Consider the following 15400-nt stretch of genomic DNA (forward strand, 5'->3'; position numbering starts at 1 on the left):
AAAGGGGGAATGCCATGAAAAGAAGTCAGGCAGTGCAGGAGAGGCAAGGCTTTATTTCACATAATCTGTGTGGCTGGCCTCCTGAGAAGCTGCTGCTTTACTCTGCTGCCCACTGTGCTGTGGCAATTCTGCTCTCACTGTGCAGTGGTGCGTATTATTCCATACAGCTGGCAACCCCACTGCTTTAGTTCTGCAGCTGAACCTGCAATGTTTCTGTATGTTTAGAAGTGATAACCACTGGAGAGGGTGCTGAGGTAGCCCAGAGTGAAAAAGGAGCAGTCCTGAGCAATGCAGCGAGTTCTTGTGACAGATTGGTATCTACCTTGGTGACTGTTTAAGTTCACAGAAAATATGTGCAATTGTAGCCATGAATCAAACTGGAGGCATGTTTGCTTGGGCAGTGAGGCAATCTTGACTGCCCCATGCCCTGCAGGAGGGTGCCTGCATTGGCTTGTGCACATAGACTGGGACTGGAGTTCCTTCATCCCCTCAGTAAATCAAAGCCTATCACAACTTGATTCAAAGCACTTCTAAATAAATGAGCCTTTCAGCTGATGTCAATAGGATTTCTAGTTTCTTTCCCGTTCCTTGGCATCCTTGCGTCCCCAGAGAATATAATCAAGCACAGGAGACTGGAACAATCAGGGCTTGGAGATTATGTAGCATCCAGGCACAGCCTTGAGGAGTCATGTTTGCTGACATTAAGTTGACTACAGCTTTACGGTCATTTTACACATGACAGCATGTCAACTGTGTAAACCTCACTGGAACAGGAGATTGCCTATGACTAGCTGCTGTGAAATTGAAATGATTTGTCTGTGTCTACGTGGTCTGAAAATCTTGGTTATTGTTTGCTAGTCACTGCAGTTTCTCAAGCTTCTTTTCTAATTCAGTGTGAATTTGTAGTGGAGACAAGGCATTAAGGGGGTTCATGAGCCAGGAGTGTGCCAGACTCTTACTTCATGATTGCCTCCTATAATATGTGATGGTCCTGTCCTTGAAAGCACCAGGTCATATTGTATTTTCTTAACTTCAGTAGAGTTTATTCCAAGGGAAATCTGTGCCATTGCAGAGGGAAGTTTTACTCAAGGTTGTTTGAGGTAACAGAACTGAGCTCTGATGTGATTTTTATGAGCAACCTCTGGATTATGGTACCATTTAGCATAGCTGGTATATAGTTTTAGCCCATGAATTCCTGTGATTTCCATGTAACTGCATACATAACAATGGATGTACTAGTCTGCACCTTGAACCAAATCAATTTCATGAATAATGATTGCTTCTGTTCTCATTTTTCAGGCTTATCAAAGCTATATGATATTTGTGGCATAGTTAAACAGGACAATATTTGAGTACACCTTTTGAACATAATTCTGTACAAGTCATCTATATTTTCCTCTAAATTAACGTAAAAATTGAAAATGTTTTGACCCATTCTTTTTGACCAACAGGTACAGAGTTCCTGTGTGTTCCATAACCTGACCATTCTACATGTCACAAGCAAACCAGAAATTATTTATTTTGAGTTTTCCTGATATTCTATTTCACATGACTTGAAGTACAATAAAGGCTGGGGTAAACAGACTTTATGCAACACCACATCCTACTGTAGAACATTTTAGAGGAGAAAAGGAATAAAGACCCCCACTGAAAAGTTACTAATGTCAAATAATCATTTATTCTACTGTTGTTGACTTGCCCCTGTCTAAATGACAGGAGCTTAGCTACCAACAGGAAACAGCATTCCAGCAAATGCCCACGAAACCCTGTATAATTCTTTGCACATCAAACGCCTATGTGGAATGGTGTGCTTTTGTCTTTAGCATTCTTTTTATTCTCACACAAACAGAAAAAAAAATGAGGAAATATTTATGCTTATGAAGAAAGAAGGCTACTTTTTACAAAACACATTTTCCCAGCACATCAATGGATCTTAAAATGCATGTCTGAAGTTTGGATGAACTTCAGGGTTGATGTCACATATCGTGTTCAAAAGCTTTTTCATCATGCTCTCCATGTTCTTGTGGTAGCTGCTAGTGAGGTTTCGCACAGTTTCTGTTGTTTGCTCTTCTATTTTAGCAGAAAGGTTACCTTGGGAGCCCATTACCTGAAAAGCAGAAGTCCTCTGAGCAAAATCAAGGCTTATATATGACTATGTTTATTGTACTTTTCTTCACCATCTAGCATAAACATAAAGCAAATATGTCACAGTGCTTCCTAACAGTAAGAGTATGATCGAGGTTGAACTCTATGCATGAAACTTGATTAAAGGGAACTCTTTCATATGCTCATTGGCAATGGGAATCTTCCCAAGTAATGAAAGTTTCCTAGCTCACTGTGGGAACAACATTGTATATGTTTTGCCTTTTATATCGCTCATTTTAATTTGTTTTCTATTTTAATGACTAGTCAACTAAGTTCTATCACGAGTGTGCTTCGTTTGGCCTCACCAAGAATGAATGTGAGCATGGCTAAGAAGCAAAACATGGGGAAGCCTTCTTGACAATGCATAATTACCATTTCAGAGTACTTGAAATATCTTCAGCAGTTAGCGATGTATAACCTTCAACAGCCCTCAGACAAGGTCTTTCAATGTTACATTTTCTTATCTGGCGTAATACCAGACAGCTTCTGGCACAGTTAATATCAGGACATTCGTTTAGAATTTAATTGACTCTAGATTCGCTGAACTTTTTAGCAAGGTTATGTTATAAACAGATGCACAAGTTCCAAATCCATGACTTTGCTCCCTCCTCCCCCATTGCCCCAACATCCCTGAAATTCTTCCCTTATGGAAAAGTCCTTCAGACACCAGCAGAGAAACTGGTTTCCAGTAAAGAATTCCACAGGGGAGAGCAGAAGACATTTCTGCATGTTGACAGAGTAAGATAGGAATAAGTAACATATTCTTCTTGTTCCTGCCATGGTTCTCTGGGGTGGACTAGTACCTGAAGCTAACCAGTGATGTTAGTGGGATACCCAGAGGATGACCAGAAACAAGAAAGTAGTTATTACTTTTATTTTTCGTGTGATTTCAGCCTAACCTTGTCCCTAAAAGAAGGAAAAACAGCTGAGCTAAGATCTTTTGCACAAATCACCTTTGCAATTCTGTTTATCAGTACTTGGCAATGTAGTAAGAAATCTGTGCATAATCCAGATGTAAAAAACATTCCAATTTGGAAGAAATACAAAATGTAACATAATCGTAAATATTGGGAAAAATTATAGTTTCCTATAGTAACTATTTTTTTGCTAGCATTTTATTTTAGCTTGTAGATAAGTTGGAAGGGTCTCATGGGAGAGATTGTACAGCTTAGACCAGATTTATGAAGCCGATTTTTTCTACTGCAGAAAATAGCTTTCTAGAGATCCCAGATGGTTGCATTTTACCCAGCTACTAAATACTTTTGAAAAAACCTCAAGGAAAGTATAATTCCAAGAAGAGCCTCTGTGGACTGAGAACCTGCTCTGTCAGTTCATGCTAATACTGTAATTGGAGAGAGCAGATTCTCACTCTTCTACATGTATTTATTTTTTCCTTTTTCTGCTTCCAAATTTGAAGACCTTTTTCTTGTCAGAATAAGACAATGCTTGGCTTAGTCTATGATTTCTGCTGACATTTAGGAGTCTGTCACTTACTGTGCCCATACTGTTTTTATGATAGTGTTATTTCAAAGCCATTGAAATGTTACATTGGTTTAGAAGCCACCAAATTCAGGACTAGGCTGCATGTCTCCACAGTTTGGTGATCTCAGATCTTGAGTACACACACCACAGACAACAGCAAAATTCGTTTGAGATCTGGGCTTGAATATTGTATATTTTGAAAAAAAGTCATTAGAGTGATAATATATCACTCTAACCTCAAATTAATCATTATTTGGTGTTGTTACTTTTGTTCTGGACTAATATGGGACATCTCATATTATGAGAAAATTTACCCCAGTCTGGATACAGAAACACAAAGTAAGAGGAGGAATAGCATTAAATGAGATTGTGACAAAAAATTAAAGCTAATTGTGTTTGAATACCTGAGCCAGTAAACTGAACTGGGTATCAGATTTTGCTCTGCATTGGCTTAGCTGGAGCTGCTGACTGCCTTTCAGGCACAGGTTAATAATGATGACATTTGTCTGGGTAGATAAACGTTCGACATAATGGGGTCAGGGAACGTGAAGGAGGACAGCAATGATCTTGTACAACATGCTGTCATTTGAGGAGCAATATGTGCTCTGTCCTGGTTGTGTAAAACCTTCAGCTGGCAAAGAGTGGCCTTTCCCTACAGCTTTAATTTTGTTTGTGATGAAAAAATTGAGTTCACCCCAAAGAAGACATTTTCTCTTCTGCTATTTCAGACCTAAAACAAGAAGTCTGGCTTGACTGAAAAGGTGAACAAATTTTAGAGGTGTTTTTACTTTATTTTATTGTCAGTAAATATCTGAAATTATACATATGAGACAATTCTACCTGGTCTGGCTGTGTGGCAGTGTGTCTGGGGGCTGGCAGTGTATGTTACAGACTATGTGCGTATCTGTTCCCACGGCTTGTGGTCTTTGCTGGAAAATGTCTTACGTGAAGTGTCACCGAAATGACAGGTTTGTAAAGCAGTTTTTATTTGACCTCTTTGGCTTTTTTTGAGGCTGCTTTTGCACATGCAGTTTCCTTGCCTTTGCACAAAATTAGCGGCAGAAAAACAAAAAGAACAAAAATGTAAGAGGAAGGTCACCAAGTAAAAAGAGAATGGTTTGTGAACATTCATGAAAATACCTGAGAAAACTGCAAAATGGCATAAATGTGTAAAAAGTACTGTCATTCAGATATGAGAATACCAGCTAGACCACTTTTACTATGAACCATAGTGAGAAACACCAAAATTTTGGCAATTTCTGTTCACCAAAGATGCAACCTTGTATGTGGTAAAAAAAAGTTAGCTAGAAGGGATCAGAAATAGAGAGAAATATTTTAAATCTTTGCTTTTACTGAAACCTCCACCTCACTGAAACCTTCACTTTTAAGATAGGAATGAGGACTGTTTGGAGCTAAAGAAAGAGGACCTAGAGGTCTTATCCTGAGACAAATCTTCGAAGGACGAGCATGAACCAAACAGAGAATCTGGACAATTTTAGTGCTTAAAGTCCGCAATATCTTCTCCAGATGTATTCAAAGCCTCTGAAGAAGTCAAAATGAAGCATAGACACATCAGAAGTGGTATCTCTGTTCTTAATTAAGGTTATATGGTTTGCAGAAGTCTCCATACAACACTGTTTGAAGCAATTTGTTTTACCATTGAGCACATTGACACTGCGGAAGAACATGTGCAGTTTTTTTACTTACATTTGTTTGTTTGTTTCTAAATTCCTTCTCCCTCTGTAACCGGTAATGGTCTATCTCAGCCATGGCTTCTTCTTTAGCCTGCTTCAGCCTCTTTCCCTTTCCTAGTGGAGGAAGAAAAAGAGATTTACTTCACACTTGCCACTGTATCCCAAATGATGAATCTCCCTAAACCAGAGGTATTTTACATGGCGTAGTGAAATGGACAAAGCTTCAAGCAAAGTCAGCAGCAGACTGCAAAGAGACCATTCTATTTGCACAAGCGTGGTCGGAAGAGTGAAAGTGATTTAGGTAGGGTACTCTAATTGAAAGCCAGTCACACAGTTACCAATTGCCTGAGACCAACTCCCTCTACAAAAGCATACATCAAATGAAAATCTTGTTGGTTTGTTAACAGCAGAAGTCTTTTTGCAACTACACATTTTCTCATCACATGAATACTTTTATTCTATTTTTTTTTTTTAATCACAGCTTGGTGTTTCAATAAATATCTGTCATTCCTTCATCTGCAATAGTAACAGCCAGATAACAGATTTTAGTTGTCACTGATGGGAAAAGACATTATTCTGTAAGATTTGCTGTGTTGATTGGTTGCCAGCATCCCTTCATCCCACACCAACTGGATTGTGCTTAGAGCTGGCAGATTTCCAAAATACAGCAAGATACATCTTAACCACTACCAAACTGAGTTGCGACCTTCAGGCTTTGTCCTCTTCTCCTCCTACCTTCTCCCCTAATATATGTTAAAAGCAGAGATGAGTGTTTAAGAAAAAGAAAGAGGTAAATGGTATTCTCTACCAATGTGTAGAAAATGCAAAAGTAAGTAAAAAGTCCTCTTTTTATTTTTCTTTTTCAACAGGAATATGATCTGTAAGGTGGCATTTTAGGCTGTAGTAGAAACTAGAGCCTTCCTCCTGAACAGTTTTTTTCACTTATGTACTTTTGCTCATTGTGAATAGTTACTTTTTCTTAGGTAAAACATTGCAGATTTGTCAAATCATGCCCACACAAGTCATTGCAGGACTGGGCATAAGGTAGTTCCTGGGTCTAGCAGGGGTACTGTGTAAAGGGTAGGAATTAAAGGATAAACAGGAACATAATGCTTAAGTTTTTACATGAAACAAGTTGGTATAGCACAGCTCTCCACAGGTCTCTGCTATACTATTTTTGTGAGGAAAACAACAGATTTCTAACTGATGGGGTGGTAAACCTGTTGTATTGAAAGCTGAAACATCAGTTTTGAGATACCTGGGTTGATGCTCATTTTTGGGTTTTCTTTCTGCTGTACAGCTAGGATTTTATGTGTGGGAGGGGATAGGCTTCCTCCCTTTTGTTAATGGGAGAAACACCTTTGATGGCTGAAAAAGCTTAGTTGCTTAGACTAGGGTATCACAAGAATGAGAGAGGCAACTGGAAGACCTCTTGATCTGATGTGTAAAACATATATTTATTTATTTACTTATTGTAAACCCCTACTTAACACCACTGATTAATATGAAAATTCTTGTACGTTTAGAGTTTTTTTTATTTTTTATGTGTTTCAATTCAAGCAAGACAGTTGAAAACAGTACCTTTAATGAAATCCTAAGGAGCATTCTCCAGCTAGGCTCGAAAGATCAGCAGTAGTATTTCTGGTTTATTTTCTCCAGGCTGCTACATGGGATTTGTTACACCTGTGCTGGGCTTCTGAAACCTGGCCAGGTGTGGCATATAGTGATTTGCTTCCACTGAGTGTGGCATGATGAGAAAGCTGAAGCTTGGGAGGAAAGAACTTGGTTTCAATGCATCTGAGGTTCAACAACAGCCTGGATAAAATGCCCAATCCAGCAGTAATTATTTGCAGAATCGACAGCTTCTTCTGAAGTCATTGTCTGCAGATTGGTGAGTAGAAGCAGTGAGATGCCTGTAATGTGTTTTTCCTTTAAAAGTCTTGATTCCTGGACTATTTGATTTTGTGAGTGTGCTTATTGTGCACCTTGCGTGCATGGTTGTATAAAGGCTTTTTACAGGAAGAAGCAACTTGTTGAGGGACTAGATAGCTTTACTGACATTCAGTTCATCAATGTAGTGCTTGCTTGTGTTAGTTAATTATATTTCTCAGAGTCCTTCTGCCACTGAGGCACCGTGCTTATTAATAAAGGGGCAGAAAGGCAGTTTAAAACCTAGTGTGTACTTTCCCATAGTTTGTTTGATAAGGGCTGATCCCCTTAGCTTCTGCCACTCACTGTATGAAGTCTTGGGACTAGCATGCATGAACTGGCAGATTTATGTAAGAGCTTGGCATCAACTGGGACAACAAAATTCAGAACCACGTTTAGGTCTATATTTTGTAGATTCCCTTCTTATCCTTTGCAAATTTGGAGCTGATCAGGCTTTAATGAAGTTTTCCTCTAGGAGCAGAGCTGGGGGTTGATTCGCTGGAAGTAGGGTGGGAGTGACCGCACTGAAGCTCTGCCAATATCACCAGCCGAGGAACTGGATCTCTATAGCAAATTATTTCAAAATCAGTGGGATTTTAATTTCAAATTCCATCTGGGGGGCCATCTGTAGTAAATATGTTGCATATTTGGCCACCAGATAGATAAAGAAATCCATTTAAAAAGCACAAAATGGAAAAAGATTAACTGTGAAACTACAGTTCATTTGCCTCTGACAATGTAGCTAGTGAACCAAGAAGTATATATATACATACATGTCAGCTCTTGACAGTGCACTGGAGTAAGCACAATACATAGAGTGTCACTGTAAGGTTGCAGCCGTTTCATTTTTCCATTTTGCCTTTAGGATTGACACAGCAGGAACCTGCTGCTTCCTATTTAATTAAGTGGAAAAGCTGTGAGTAAATTACTGCTAGTTCAACAACGTTGTGGACAGAATCAGTAACTGCCAACATATGTGATAGTGCATATGCTGCACCTGATTAAGTTAAGCAGAAACTCGAGCTTAACCTGCTGTTTCACTAGAGGCAAACCAAAATTAATTAATCAGTCTGTTATTAACCACTTGTCTGCTACTTTAGTTGGGCATTACAGGATTGCCTTTTCAAAGTCTTCCTGATCTTCTGGATGGAATTCTCTGCAGAGCACAGCTGAAGTGGAATCAAATCTTACACACTGAAGGATGGCAGAGCATTGAAATCCAGCAAAAAAAAACATGCAAAAAGAGGGAAAGAAATACAAGATGGGCAAACCCACCTAACTCTATACAATTTCCTCTAGGATGTGAAGGGTGAGGTACAGAAAGCTCCAAGTTTGATGAGACTTTTGCCCCTAAGGACGTGCTATGGGGGCCAGGTTTGCTGCTACCCTTTTGTCTCTCCTTCCCATCCTTGAAGCCCAGCTGCTTTGCTATACCTGGTTTCCTCATTTGCTGTTGCCCGTGATTATGGTAGCTGACAGCCTATAAATTTCCAGTCACCATGTTAAATTGGCCAAATCCTAACTACATTACTGTATCAGATTTTCTTACCTAACAAGGCATTATTAGCGTGGAGAAACGCTACTAGGTATTTCTGTGATGTTAATGAAATAACTAGCTTTGGTAAGGTTTTTGTGGTTGTTGGGATTTTTTAGATCTTGCGAGTAAAAGACAGTTGAAAGTAAAAATGTTGCATTCTTATTTGCTCAAAGACTGTTATCTTACTTTCCAAAAATTACCATGCCAAGACTGGCTTTCTGTTTTCAAATGTATGAACTAGTCTTCTAGATGAATTTTTGCAAAGAAATAATGTCATATAAAGAAGTTGCCAAATATGAATCCCATTTTCTTTAAATAGGACCATTTCTGTTGTCTTCAAGAGTGTTAAAGTGTCTGCAAAATGGAATTAAGGGAGGCTCGTTTTTGAGAAGAGTGTTTTACACTTTTAATAAAATACAATAGAAATAACTGATCAGTATGTATAGCTTTTTCAGTAGGTAAAATCTGTCCTGGATATTATCCAAGACAGCACCATGGATATTATTCTGTTTACAATATCTTACAATATCTTAGTTTCATTAACATTTGTTTCTGATCTGATTTCCTGAAATCTTTCATCTGAGTTTTAATTTTATTAGGCACTTGAAATTTAAGCCCTAAAAACCTAGTTTTGCCAAATGCAATGTTCATGACACATTCGTCTCCCTTATTTTACCCAAAAGGATTTTCAGGAATCGATGTCTTGGCTCTGACAATCCTTAGCTATTTCTGGGATCCGAATTATGCTTAAAGCAAAAATGATAGATAAAGCAGTGCTGTGTTTAAAAGGCTGAAGGATTGCAGAGTGTTTTGGTTTGTGTTTAATTAGATTAGGAGTTTCAGCCTTGAATGTGTGCATTTACTAACAAATTATTAATAATTTGTCAGATATGACTGTCATCAGCCAGTACAGTAAAGATATTGCAAGGAAGGACAAAGGTTATTGAACAAGAAGTATGGAAAAGCATGTACAGAGAAGTTTTAGCACTGTATTTTTGCTTTGCTTCACATCTATAAATATGATTTTATTTCTTTGCTAACTTTTTGGCTATCCAAAGTGGATTTTGCATTACAAATAGCTACATATATGTCAGCAAAACCTAGGCCCATTATCTGTTTATATACAATATTATGTATGTTTATGCTACATTTTGATCTGATTATTTGAGTATCAACCGTAAATACTGAAGGGTTTGCGTAAGAATAGTTTTACTAAACACATTTCCTTGAAAATGACTGGTTGTGTCCCACAAACAATCTGCCTTTCATTCTTCTCACTTTGCAATGTAAATAGAATAGTTGGATTTGTTTGTACAGTGGTGTTGTGCAATGGCTGTTTGTGGTGACAAAGGGGGTCATATGTACAGTTCAGCAGGGACAGGACTGTGTTAATACTTTACGGATGGGCTCATTGCTTTCCCTTGCAGCCTGGATCCGCAGAGTGTCAGACCTTGAGCAGAAGCTGCTGATCCGAACTGGTACCAGGTGGATCTGTGCTGGTGTTTCCTGCAGTGAGCACAATGCCCTTGCTTTGTTTCTCCTAACTGTGTGTGCCCAGGTTAATTTATTACACTGGCTGTACTGGTTGCATTTCATGACTTTCCTTTTGTCTTAGTTTATGTGCCCAGAGACAAATGATGCAATCTTTTACGCTGATCTAGCTGCAGAATCACTCTGGGCAAGAGACTGTTTGAGTTATTCTGACTTGGCATAACCAGATTTGGCACAAAAAGAAACCCTTTTGTCCTTGTCCAGCAGTTTTAAAATTATGCTGGTGTAGTTAGGTACCTGAGATGTTGTAACGGCATTGCTATGAAAGTTATTGAAATTAAGGACAACATGGAAATTCTTAAATTTTTATTTTGCAGCTTCACTACAAACCATTTTAACACTGAAAATAATTTTCTAGGTATAATTATTTTGTTACATTAGCTGTAATGCTTTAAAGTTTGTCTTTAAGAGTAATAGAGAAGAAAAGGCATATCAATAAAATTTTTTTTACTCTAAATAACTTTACTGGTAACATAATTCTTAATGGCTGTTTTTCTGTAGCTGCTGAATACCTCCTGCCTCAACACTAATACACTGGTAGGTGTAGGTGGTGGTTTAAGCCAAGTTTTTTGACTCAGAAGTGTCTAGAAGATACTGTAAGAAGCCCTGTACTTATCACAAGCACACTGTGAGGGGCTGAGGTGATGACAAGGTTTTTCTGCAGGGGAGAGTAAATGCACTTGTAACCTTGTCCAGATTCCGCAAGACACTCGTCTTCAGTCACTACGTTCTTGTTATAGTGATGGTTTTCATTTTTTGAGTATCTTAATTTATGAAACTAATGTTTAATCGGCTATTTTAGAAAAAGCCAATCTGACTTTTCTGGCCTTACAAGCAAAAGCAAACTGAACAAAATGAAAAACTCCCACAAAACCAAATATAAAGGCGAATGAACATTGAGCCATCGTAGCTAGAGGCCTGATTCTGCAGCCTGGGTTCAAACCAAACCCCCCTACCTCCACTGGGGGCTGTGCCTTTCCAGTCCGCGTGCTTTCTTACTTCTTGCTCCAGGGAACAGTAAGTTTCCTCTACCCTACTGAGAAGGGAAGAACAATCCCACTGAGAGCACCTTGTTGAATCACTTAATTATTCCTTGCTTTCAGGCTGGGAGCAGCATTCCCAAACATCATCTTTTGTGCATTTGAATCACTGGGACATGAATGCAGAAAATAAAGGAAATGGGTAATAAAGACTGCCAGGAGAATTATTTTTTAATTGAAATTATTCTAGAAGAAATATTTTTATTTTCATTGTTATTACTTTGTGGCTTATATTTGACCAGAATAAAAATATATTAATTTATTATTGTATATCTACACATGCTTTGCTCTGGGCATTTAGGCATTCAGCAAACAAGATGTTTATTTTAACTTGAACATTTAATCACTTGCTGTGTTAATAATACTTACAAGAATGACCTATCATGGTAGTAACAGTTGTTGTGATATTACTGTTATCTTCCTTACTGTCGTTGTGCTTAAGTCTCCCTTTGTTTTCACATAGTTATTTTGAAGAAGCTAAGATTAGAAGTCAAGCTGCTAGATTTCATCAGTAAAGAGGAACACTGAAAAATTTATACAAGACCTATAAAAAGAAATAGAGAGTTTGGAGACTGGTCCTCCAGAGGTTTGTAGGCTTCTAGTTTAAATACCTAAGGAAGGCTGTAATGACATTATTGGCATTGAGATAAAGCAAGAATACATCTAGCTGACAGGATGAATATAACAAAGAAAACCTTATTTAATGTAATAGGGCACATATGTGCACGCAGAATTATATGCAGACTCTGAATGTTCAGGTTTGGTTAAATGTCTGGCCAGTCAAGGCACAGCACTAATGTAAGTGAGAATAAAGACTAGGAGCAGCACAGCTGTGATGCACACAGTTGAAACAATGTTGTTTCTCTGTAAGCCACTGTAATTCTGAAAAGCTTACAGTAGAAAGCTACACTAAAACCAGGCCAGCTACTCACTTTTTTTGGCTTCTTCCAGTTTGTCCTTGGCACGTTTTTCTGCCTGCAGAAGCTGCTGGATTCCCTGAGACTGGCTGGTCATGCTGATTGCTTGAGGTCGGTGCACGTCTGTGGAGACTGGAGCTGAGAGGGAGTTTTATACAGCCGCCAGGCTCTTCCTTATACTTTTTGTTCTGTCTGCTACTACAACAGCTTTCCAGATTGCACCAAACCAGCTGGCTGTGCCCGGATTGCTGCTGGGCAAAAAAGCCTGCTAGTGTAATCAGAAAAACACAGCAGTGAGGTTGAAAGGAATGTTTTCCCCTCCTCAGGGTCACCGAAGAGCTGAAGTGTCTGATTAACACATTGGGAAAAGGAGAGACGAGCACTCCAAGTGGCTTGTAGCTTAATGGGGATTTTTTTTTTCTTTAATGTTCTGTTGGTGAAGCAGAAAATAGTTAATCTTGTCAGAGGAACTGAGGAAAAAAACCTTCTTGGATATTTTTAATTTTATTTTTTTAACAAAATTTATTATCAATGTGAACAATCAGACTCAGTCACCAAAAAATTTGGTTCAATATGTGAACTGGTTGTAGGCTTCTGTTTGGTGTTTCTCAGTGTTACTCACTTTTTTTTTTTTAAAAAAAAAAAATCTTAATTGCAAATGAATTCATTAGAGACTATGGTTTAAAAAACCCACATGGCAGTTTAGGTGTGCTCTCAGTTTTAATATGCCATGAGGGAGGTGGATGGGAAGATGTGGTATTAGCTCTAAAATATAGTCTGTAGGAAGCTGTGAGTAGTGGTCTAGGTCTTAGTTTCATATTCTACTAACACACAGACACAACAGCTAAAGGAGCCTGTGAGCGTGGCTGTAGATGCACATCTGGTTCCCTAAAGTAAGTGTCTTGTGAGCTACTGCATGAATAAGCAGCATGTTCATATTTTGAATCCTTATTAAAAACACAACAAATCCTGCTGTCAAAGGGACTCTGGCCATTGCACAGGAGGGGGTCATGTCAAGATGCATAATTAAAATAGGTTTTATTTTTAAATACTTCATACTATGAGCAAAGCATATTCATTGCAAGTGTTTCTGACACAGTTGTGTCAGGATGAGAGATCACCTTCTGAGGTGTGTTTTTCTGGCTGCAATTGTGTATATAGATAAATATATAAATATATGATTTCTGCATATATACTATAAAATATGTATATAAAATTACCTTGTGCTCTCTGCTAATACCCCTTGCTGTAGGGCCTTTTCTTTTACGGGGCTTCCTAGGGCAGCTGTGCCACGCCACTTGCTTACTGCAAGGCTCTTACCTGATCCTAATGAGGTAACGGGTACTGTTGCTGTGAAGTTGGTTTCTTTTCTTTTTCCCCCAAATAGCTGCAGGCTTGAGGGAAAATGGAGAAAGAAGCCTCTTGCTCTGTTGCTGTGCTCTGAATGACAGTAGCATTTACACTTTGAAAGGGAAGTTTTTTTGTTTTCTGATTTGTGGTCTCACGAAGTCAAATTCCACCCAGGCTTCCTCTTGGGAAAATGCCTACTTCTCACAACATGTTAGTCACCAAGCTTCTCCCTTAGTCCAGAAACTGCGAGATCGCTCCTCATTTCCAGCACTGAAATCAGAGATCTGCTCTAGCTGCAAGAGAGCAGATGTGGTACTATTTTTAGAAAATTTTAATGCATAGCCTTGAAGTTTATTCTAGTCAAACATATAAAAGGAAGCAACGATCAATTGTACAGAAAATGTGGAAACTGTAGGGTTAGGAAGCCTGTTGTGCCATTGGGGCTCAGCTCTGACTGGCAAAGAAAAGCAGAAGTGAAAAATGAAAGTAAAAAATGAAGAGATTTGGTTTACTTGGGGCAGGAAACGTGGTCTCAGAACTTTAAAGCAGTAGCTACTTAAAAATTAAATAGGAAGCGGAAATGTCAGGCTTGTCTCAGACATCAAAAGTATATTTCAGGCAAAGGGTCTCGTCAAGCAAATCTCATAGCTACAAGATATGTTACAAAACTGCTAGGAAACTAAACTCTTCTCGAGTTTCTGAACTTGGCTGAAAGCATCAGGGGTCAGACTCTTTGATTTTTTTCAGAGCAGTTCTCAGTGCTGTAATTATGTTATGTGGGCCTCAGTAACGATCTGAATTTTGATATTTACAATCTGCTAATTTTAATTAAATTTCACAGAAAATAGTTCTATGTGTTTTTTTTTTTTTTGGGGGGGGAAGCCACTCTTGAACAGATTACAAACCTCTTCCATTATTTAAAAAGTCACATACTTCTTTAACTGATCATTGGAGTTGCAAATGTCACAGTTTACATATTTCAGTGTTCTTCTGACTAAAAAAAAAAATCTCAGTTTATAATTTTCCAGCATCAGGCAGGTACTGGTACGCCTCTGCAGGGGAGTAGGTGGTAATTTATTTTGGCTGGTGTTTATACACATCCTGTTGGACTCCACATGAAGTACTGCCACTTAGAACTAATTTCAAAGCTTGTCTGTTGATGATGGTGATGATCTCAGACTATGTTGACATGGCACCTCTGTTTATCCCACTTCATGGATAATTCTTTAAAATGAAGTAGGTTAAGCCACCAACTGGTCAAACAGGCTTCTACTTCATCTCACAAGCTTATAAGAAATTTCTGTGTGTTGTAGTCACTAGCTTTCTTTCCACGTCAGCTCCAGACTCATTTAATTAAGGAAGAGAAGCTGACGTGGTGGTTGGTGATGGGAAGGAGGAGAGATGTTACCAGAGGGAGAGTGAGCAGAGAGAAGTGAGTGTTGTGTTTCAGTTATTTTTTTTTTTTTTATGACTCCTCCCCTTTTTTTCTCAATATCTTATCCAGCTGTCTTGGTACTCAGAATTTCCTGAGCCTTTTCTAGTTATCCATGCTGAGAGAAAGAGAAAAATGGGCTCAATTCTGGCATTCTTGGTCCCACAAAGCAAAGCTGTGGAGCAAGGAAATGAAGTCTTACAAGGGATGGGAGAGTCTCCTGAACTTCCCCTGCTTATCCACAGCATAATTGGCAGAAACACTCTAAATCAGACACATCTAGCTCAGACAGAGGCTGTGCAGCTCCTGCCTTCTCTCTGCAG

At 38.7% G+C, this 15400-nt stretch overlaps 1 protein-coding gene and 1 long non-coding RNA gene across 2 annotated transcripts in view; one reads left to right on the forward strand and one right to left on the reverse strand.

Annotated features, from left to right (window-relative positions):
* LOC138723481 (uncharacterized) overlaps positions 1-15400 on the forward strand; it is a 56287-nt gene that overhangs the window by 34590 nt on the left and 6297 nt on the right. The gene's annotated exons all lie outside the window — the stretch shown is intronic.
* ATP6V1G3 (ATPase H+ transporting V1 subunit G3) lies at positions 1577-12635 on the reverse strand. Its single transcript, XM_069862555.1, has 3 exons — positions 12311-12635; positions 5335-5435; positions 1577-2107 (listed from the first exon to the last, which is right to left on the reverse strand). The coding sequence occupies exons 1-3, from the start codon at positions 12390-12392 to the stop codon at positions 1934-1936; spliced, it is 357 nt and encodes a 118-aa protein (XP_069718656.1). The 5' UTR covers positions 12393-12635; the 3' UTR covers positions 1577-1933.

Source organism: Phaenicophaeus curvirostris, chromosome 8 (genome assembly GCF_032191515.1).
Source record: "Phaenicophaeus curvirostris isolate KB17595 chromosome 8, BPBGC_Pcur_1.0, whole genome shotgun sequence".
NCBI classification, from domain to species: Eukaryota; Metazoa; Chordata; class Aves; order Cuculiformes; family Cuculidae; genus Phaenicophaeus; species Phaenicophaeus curvirostris.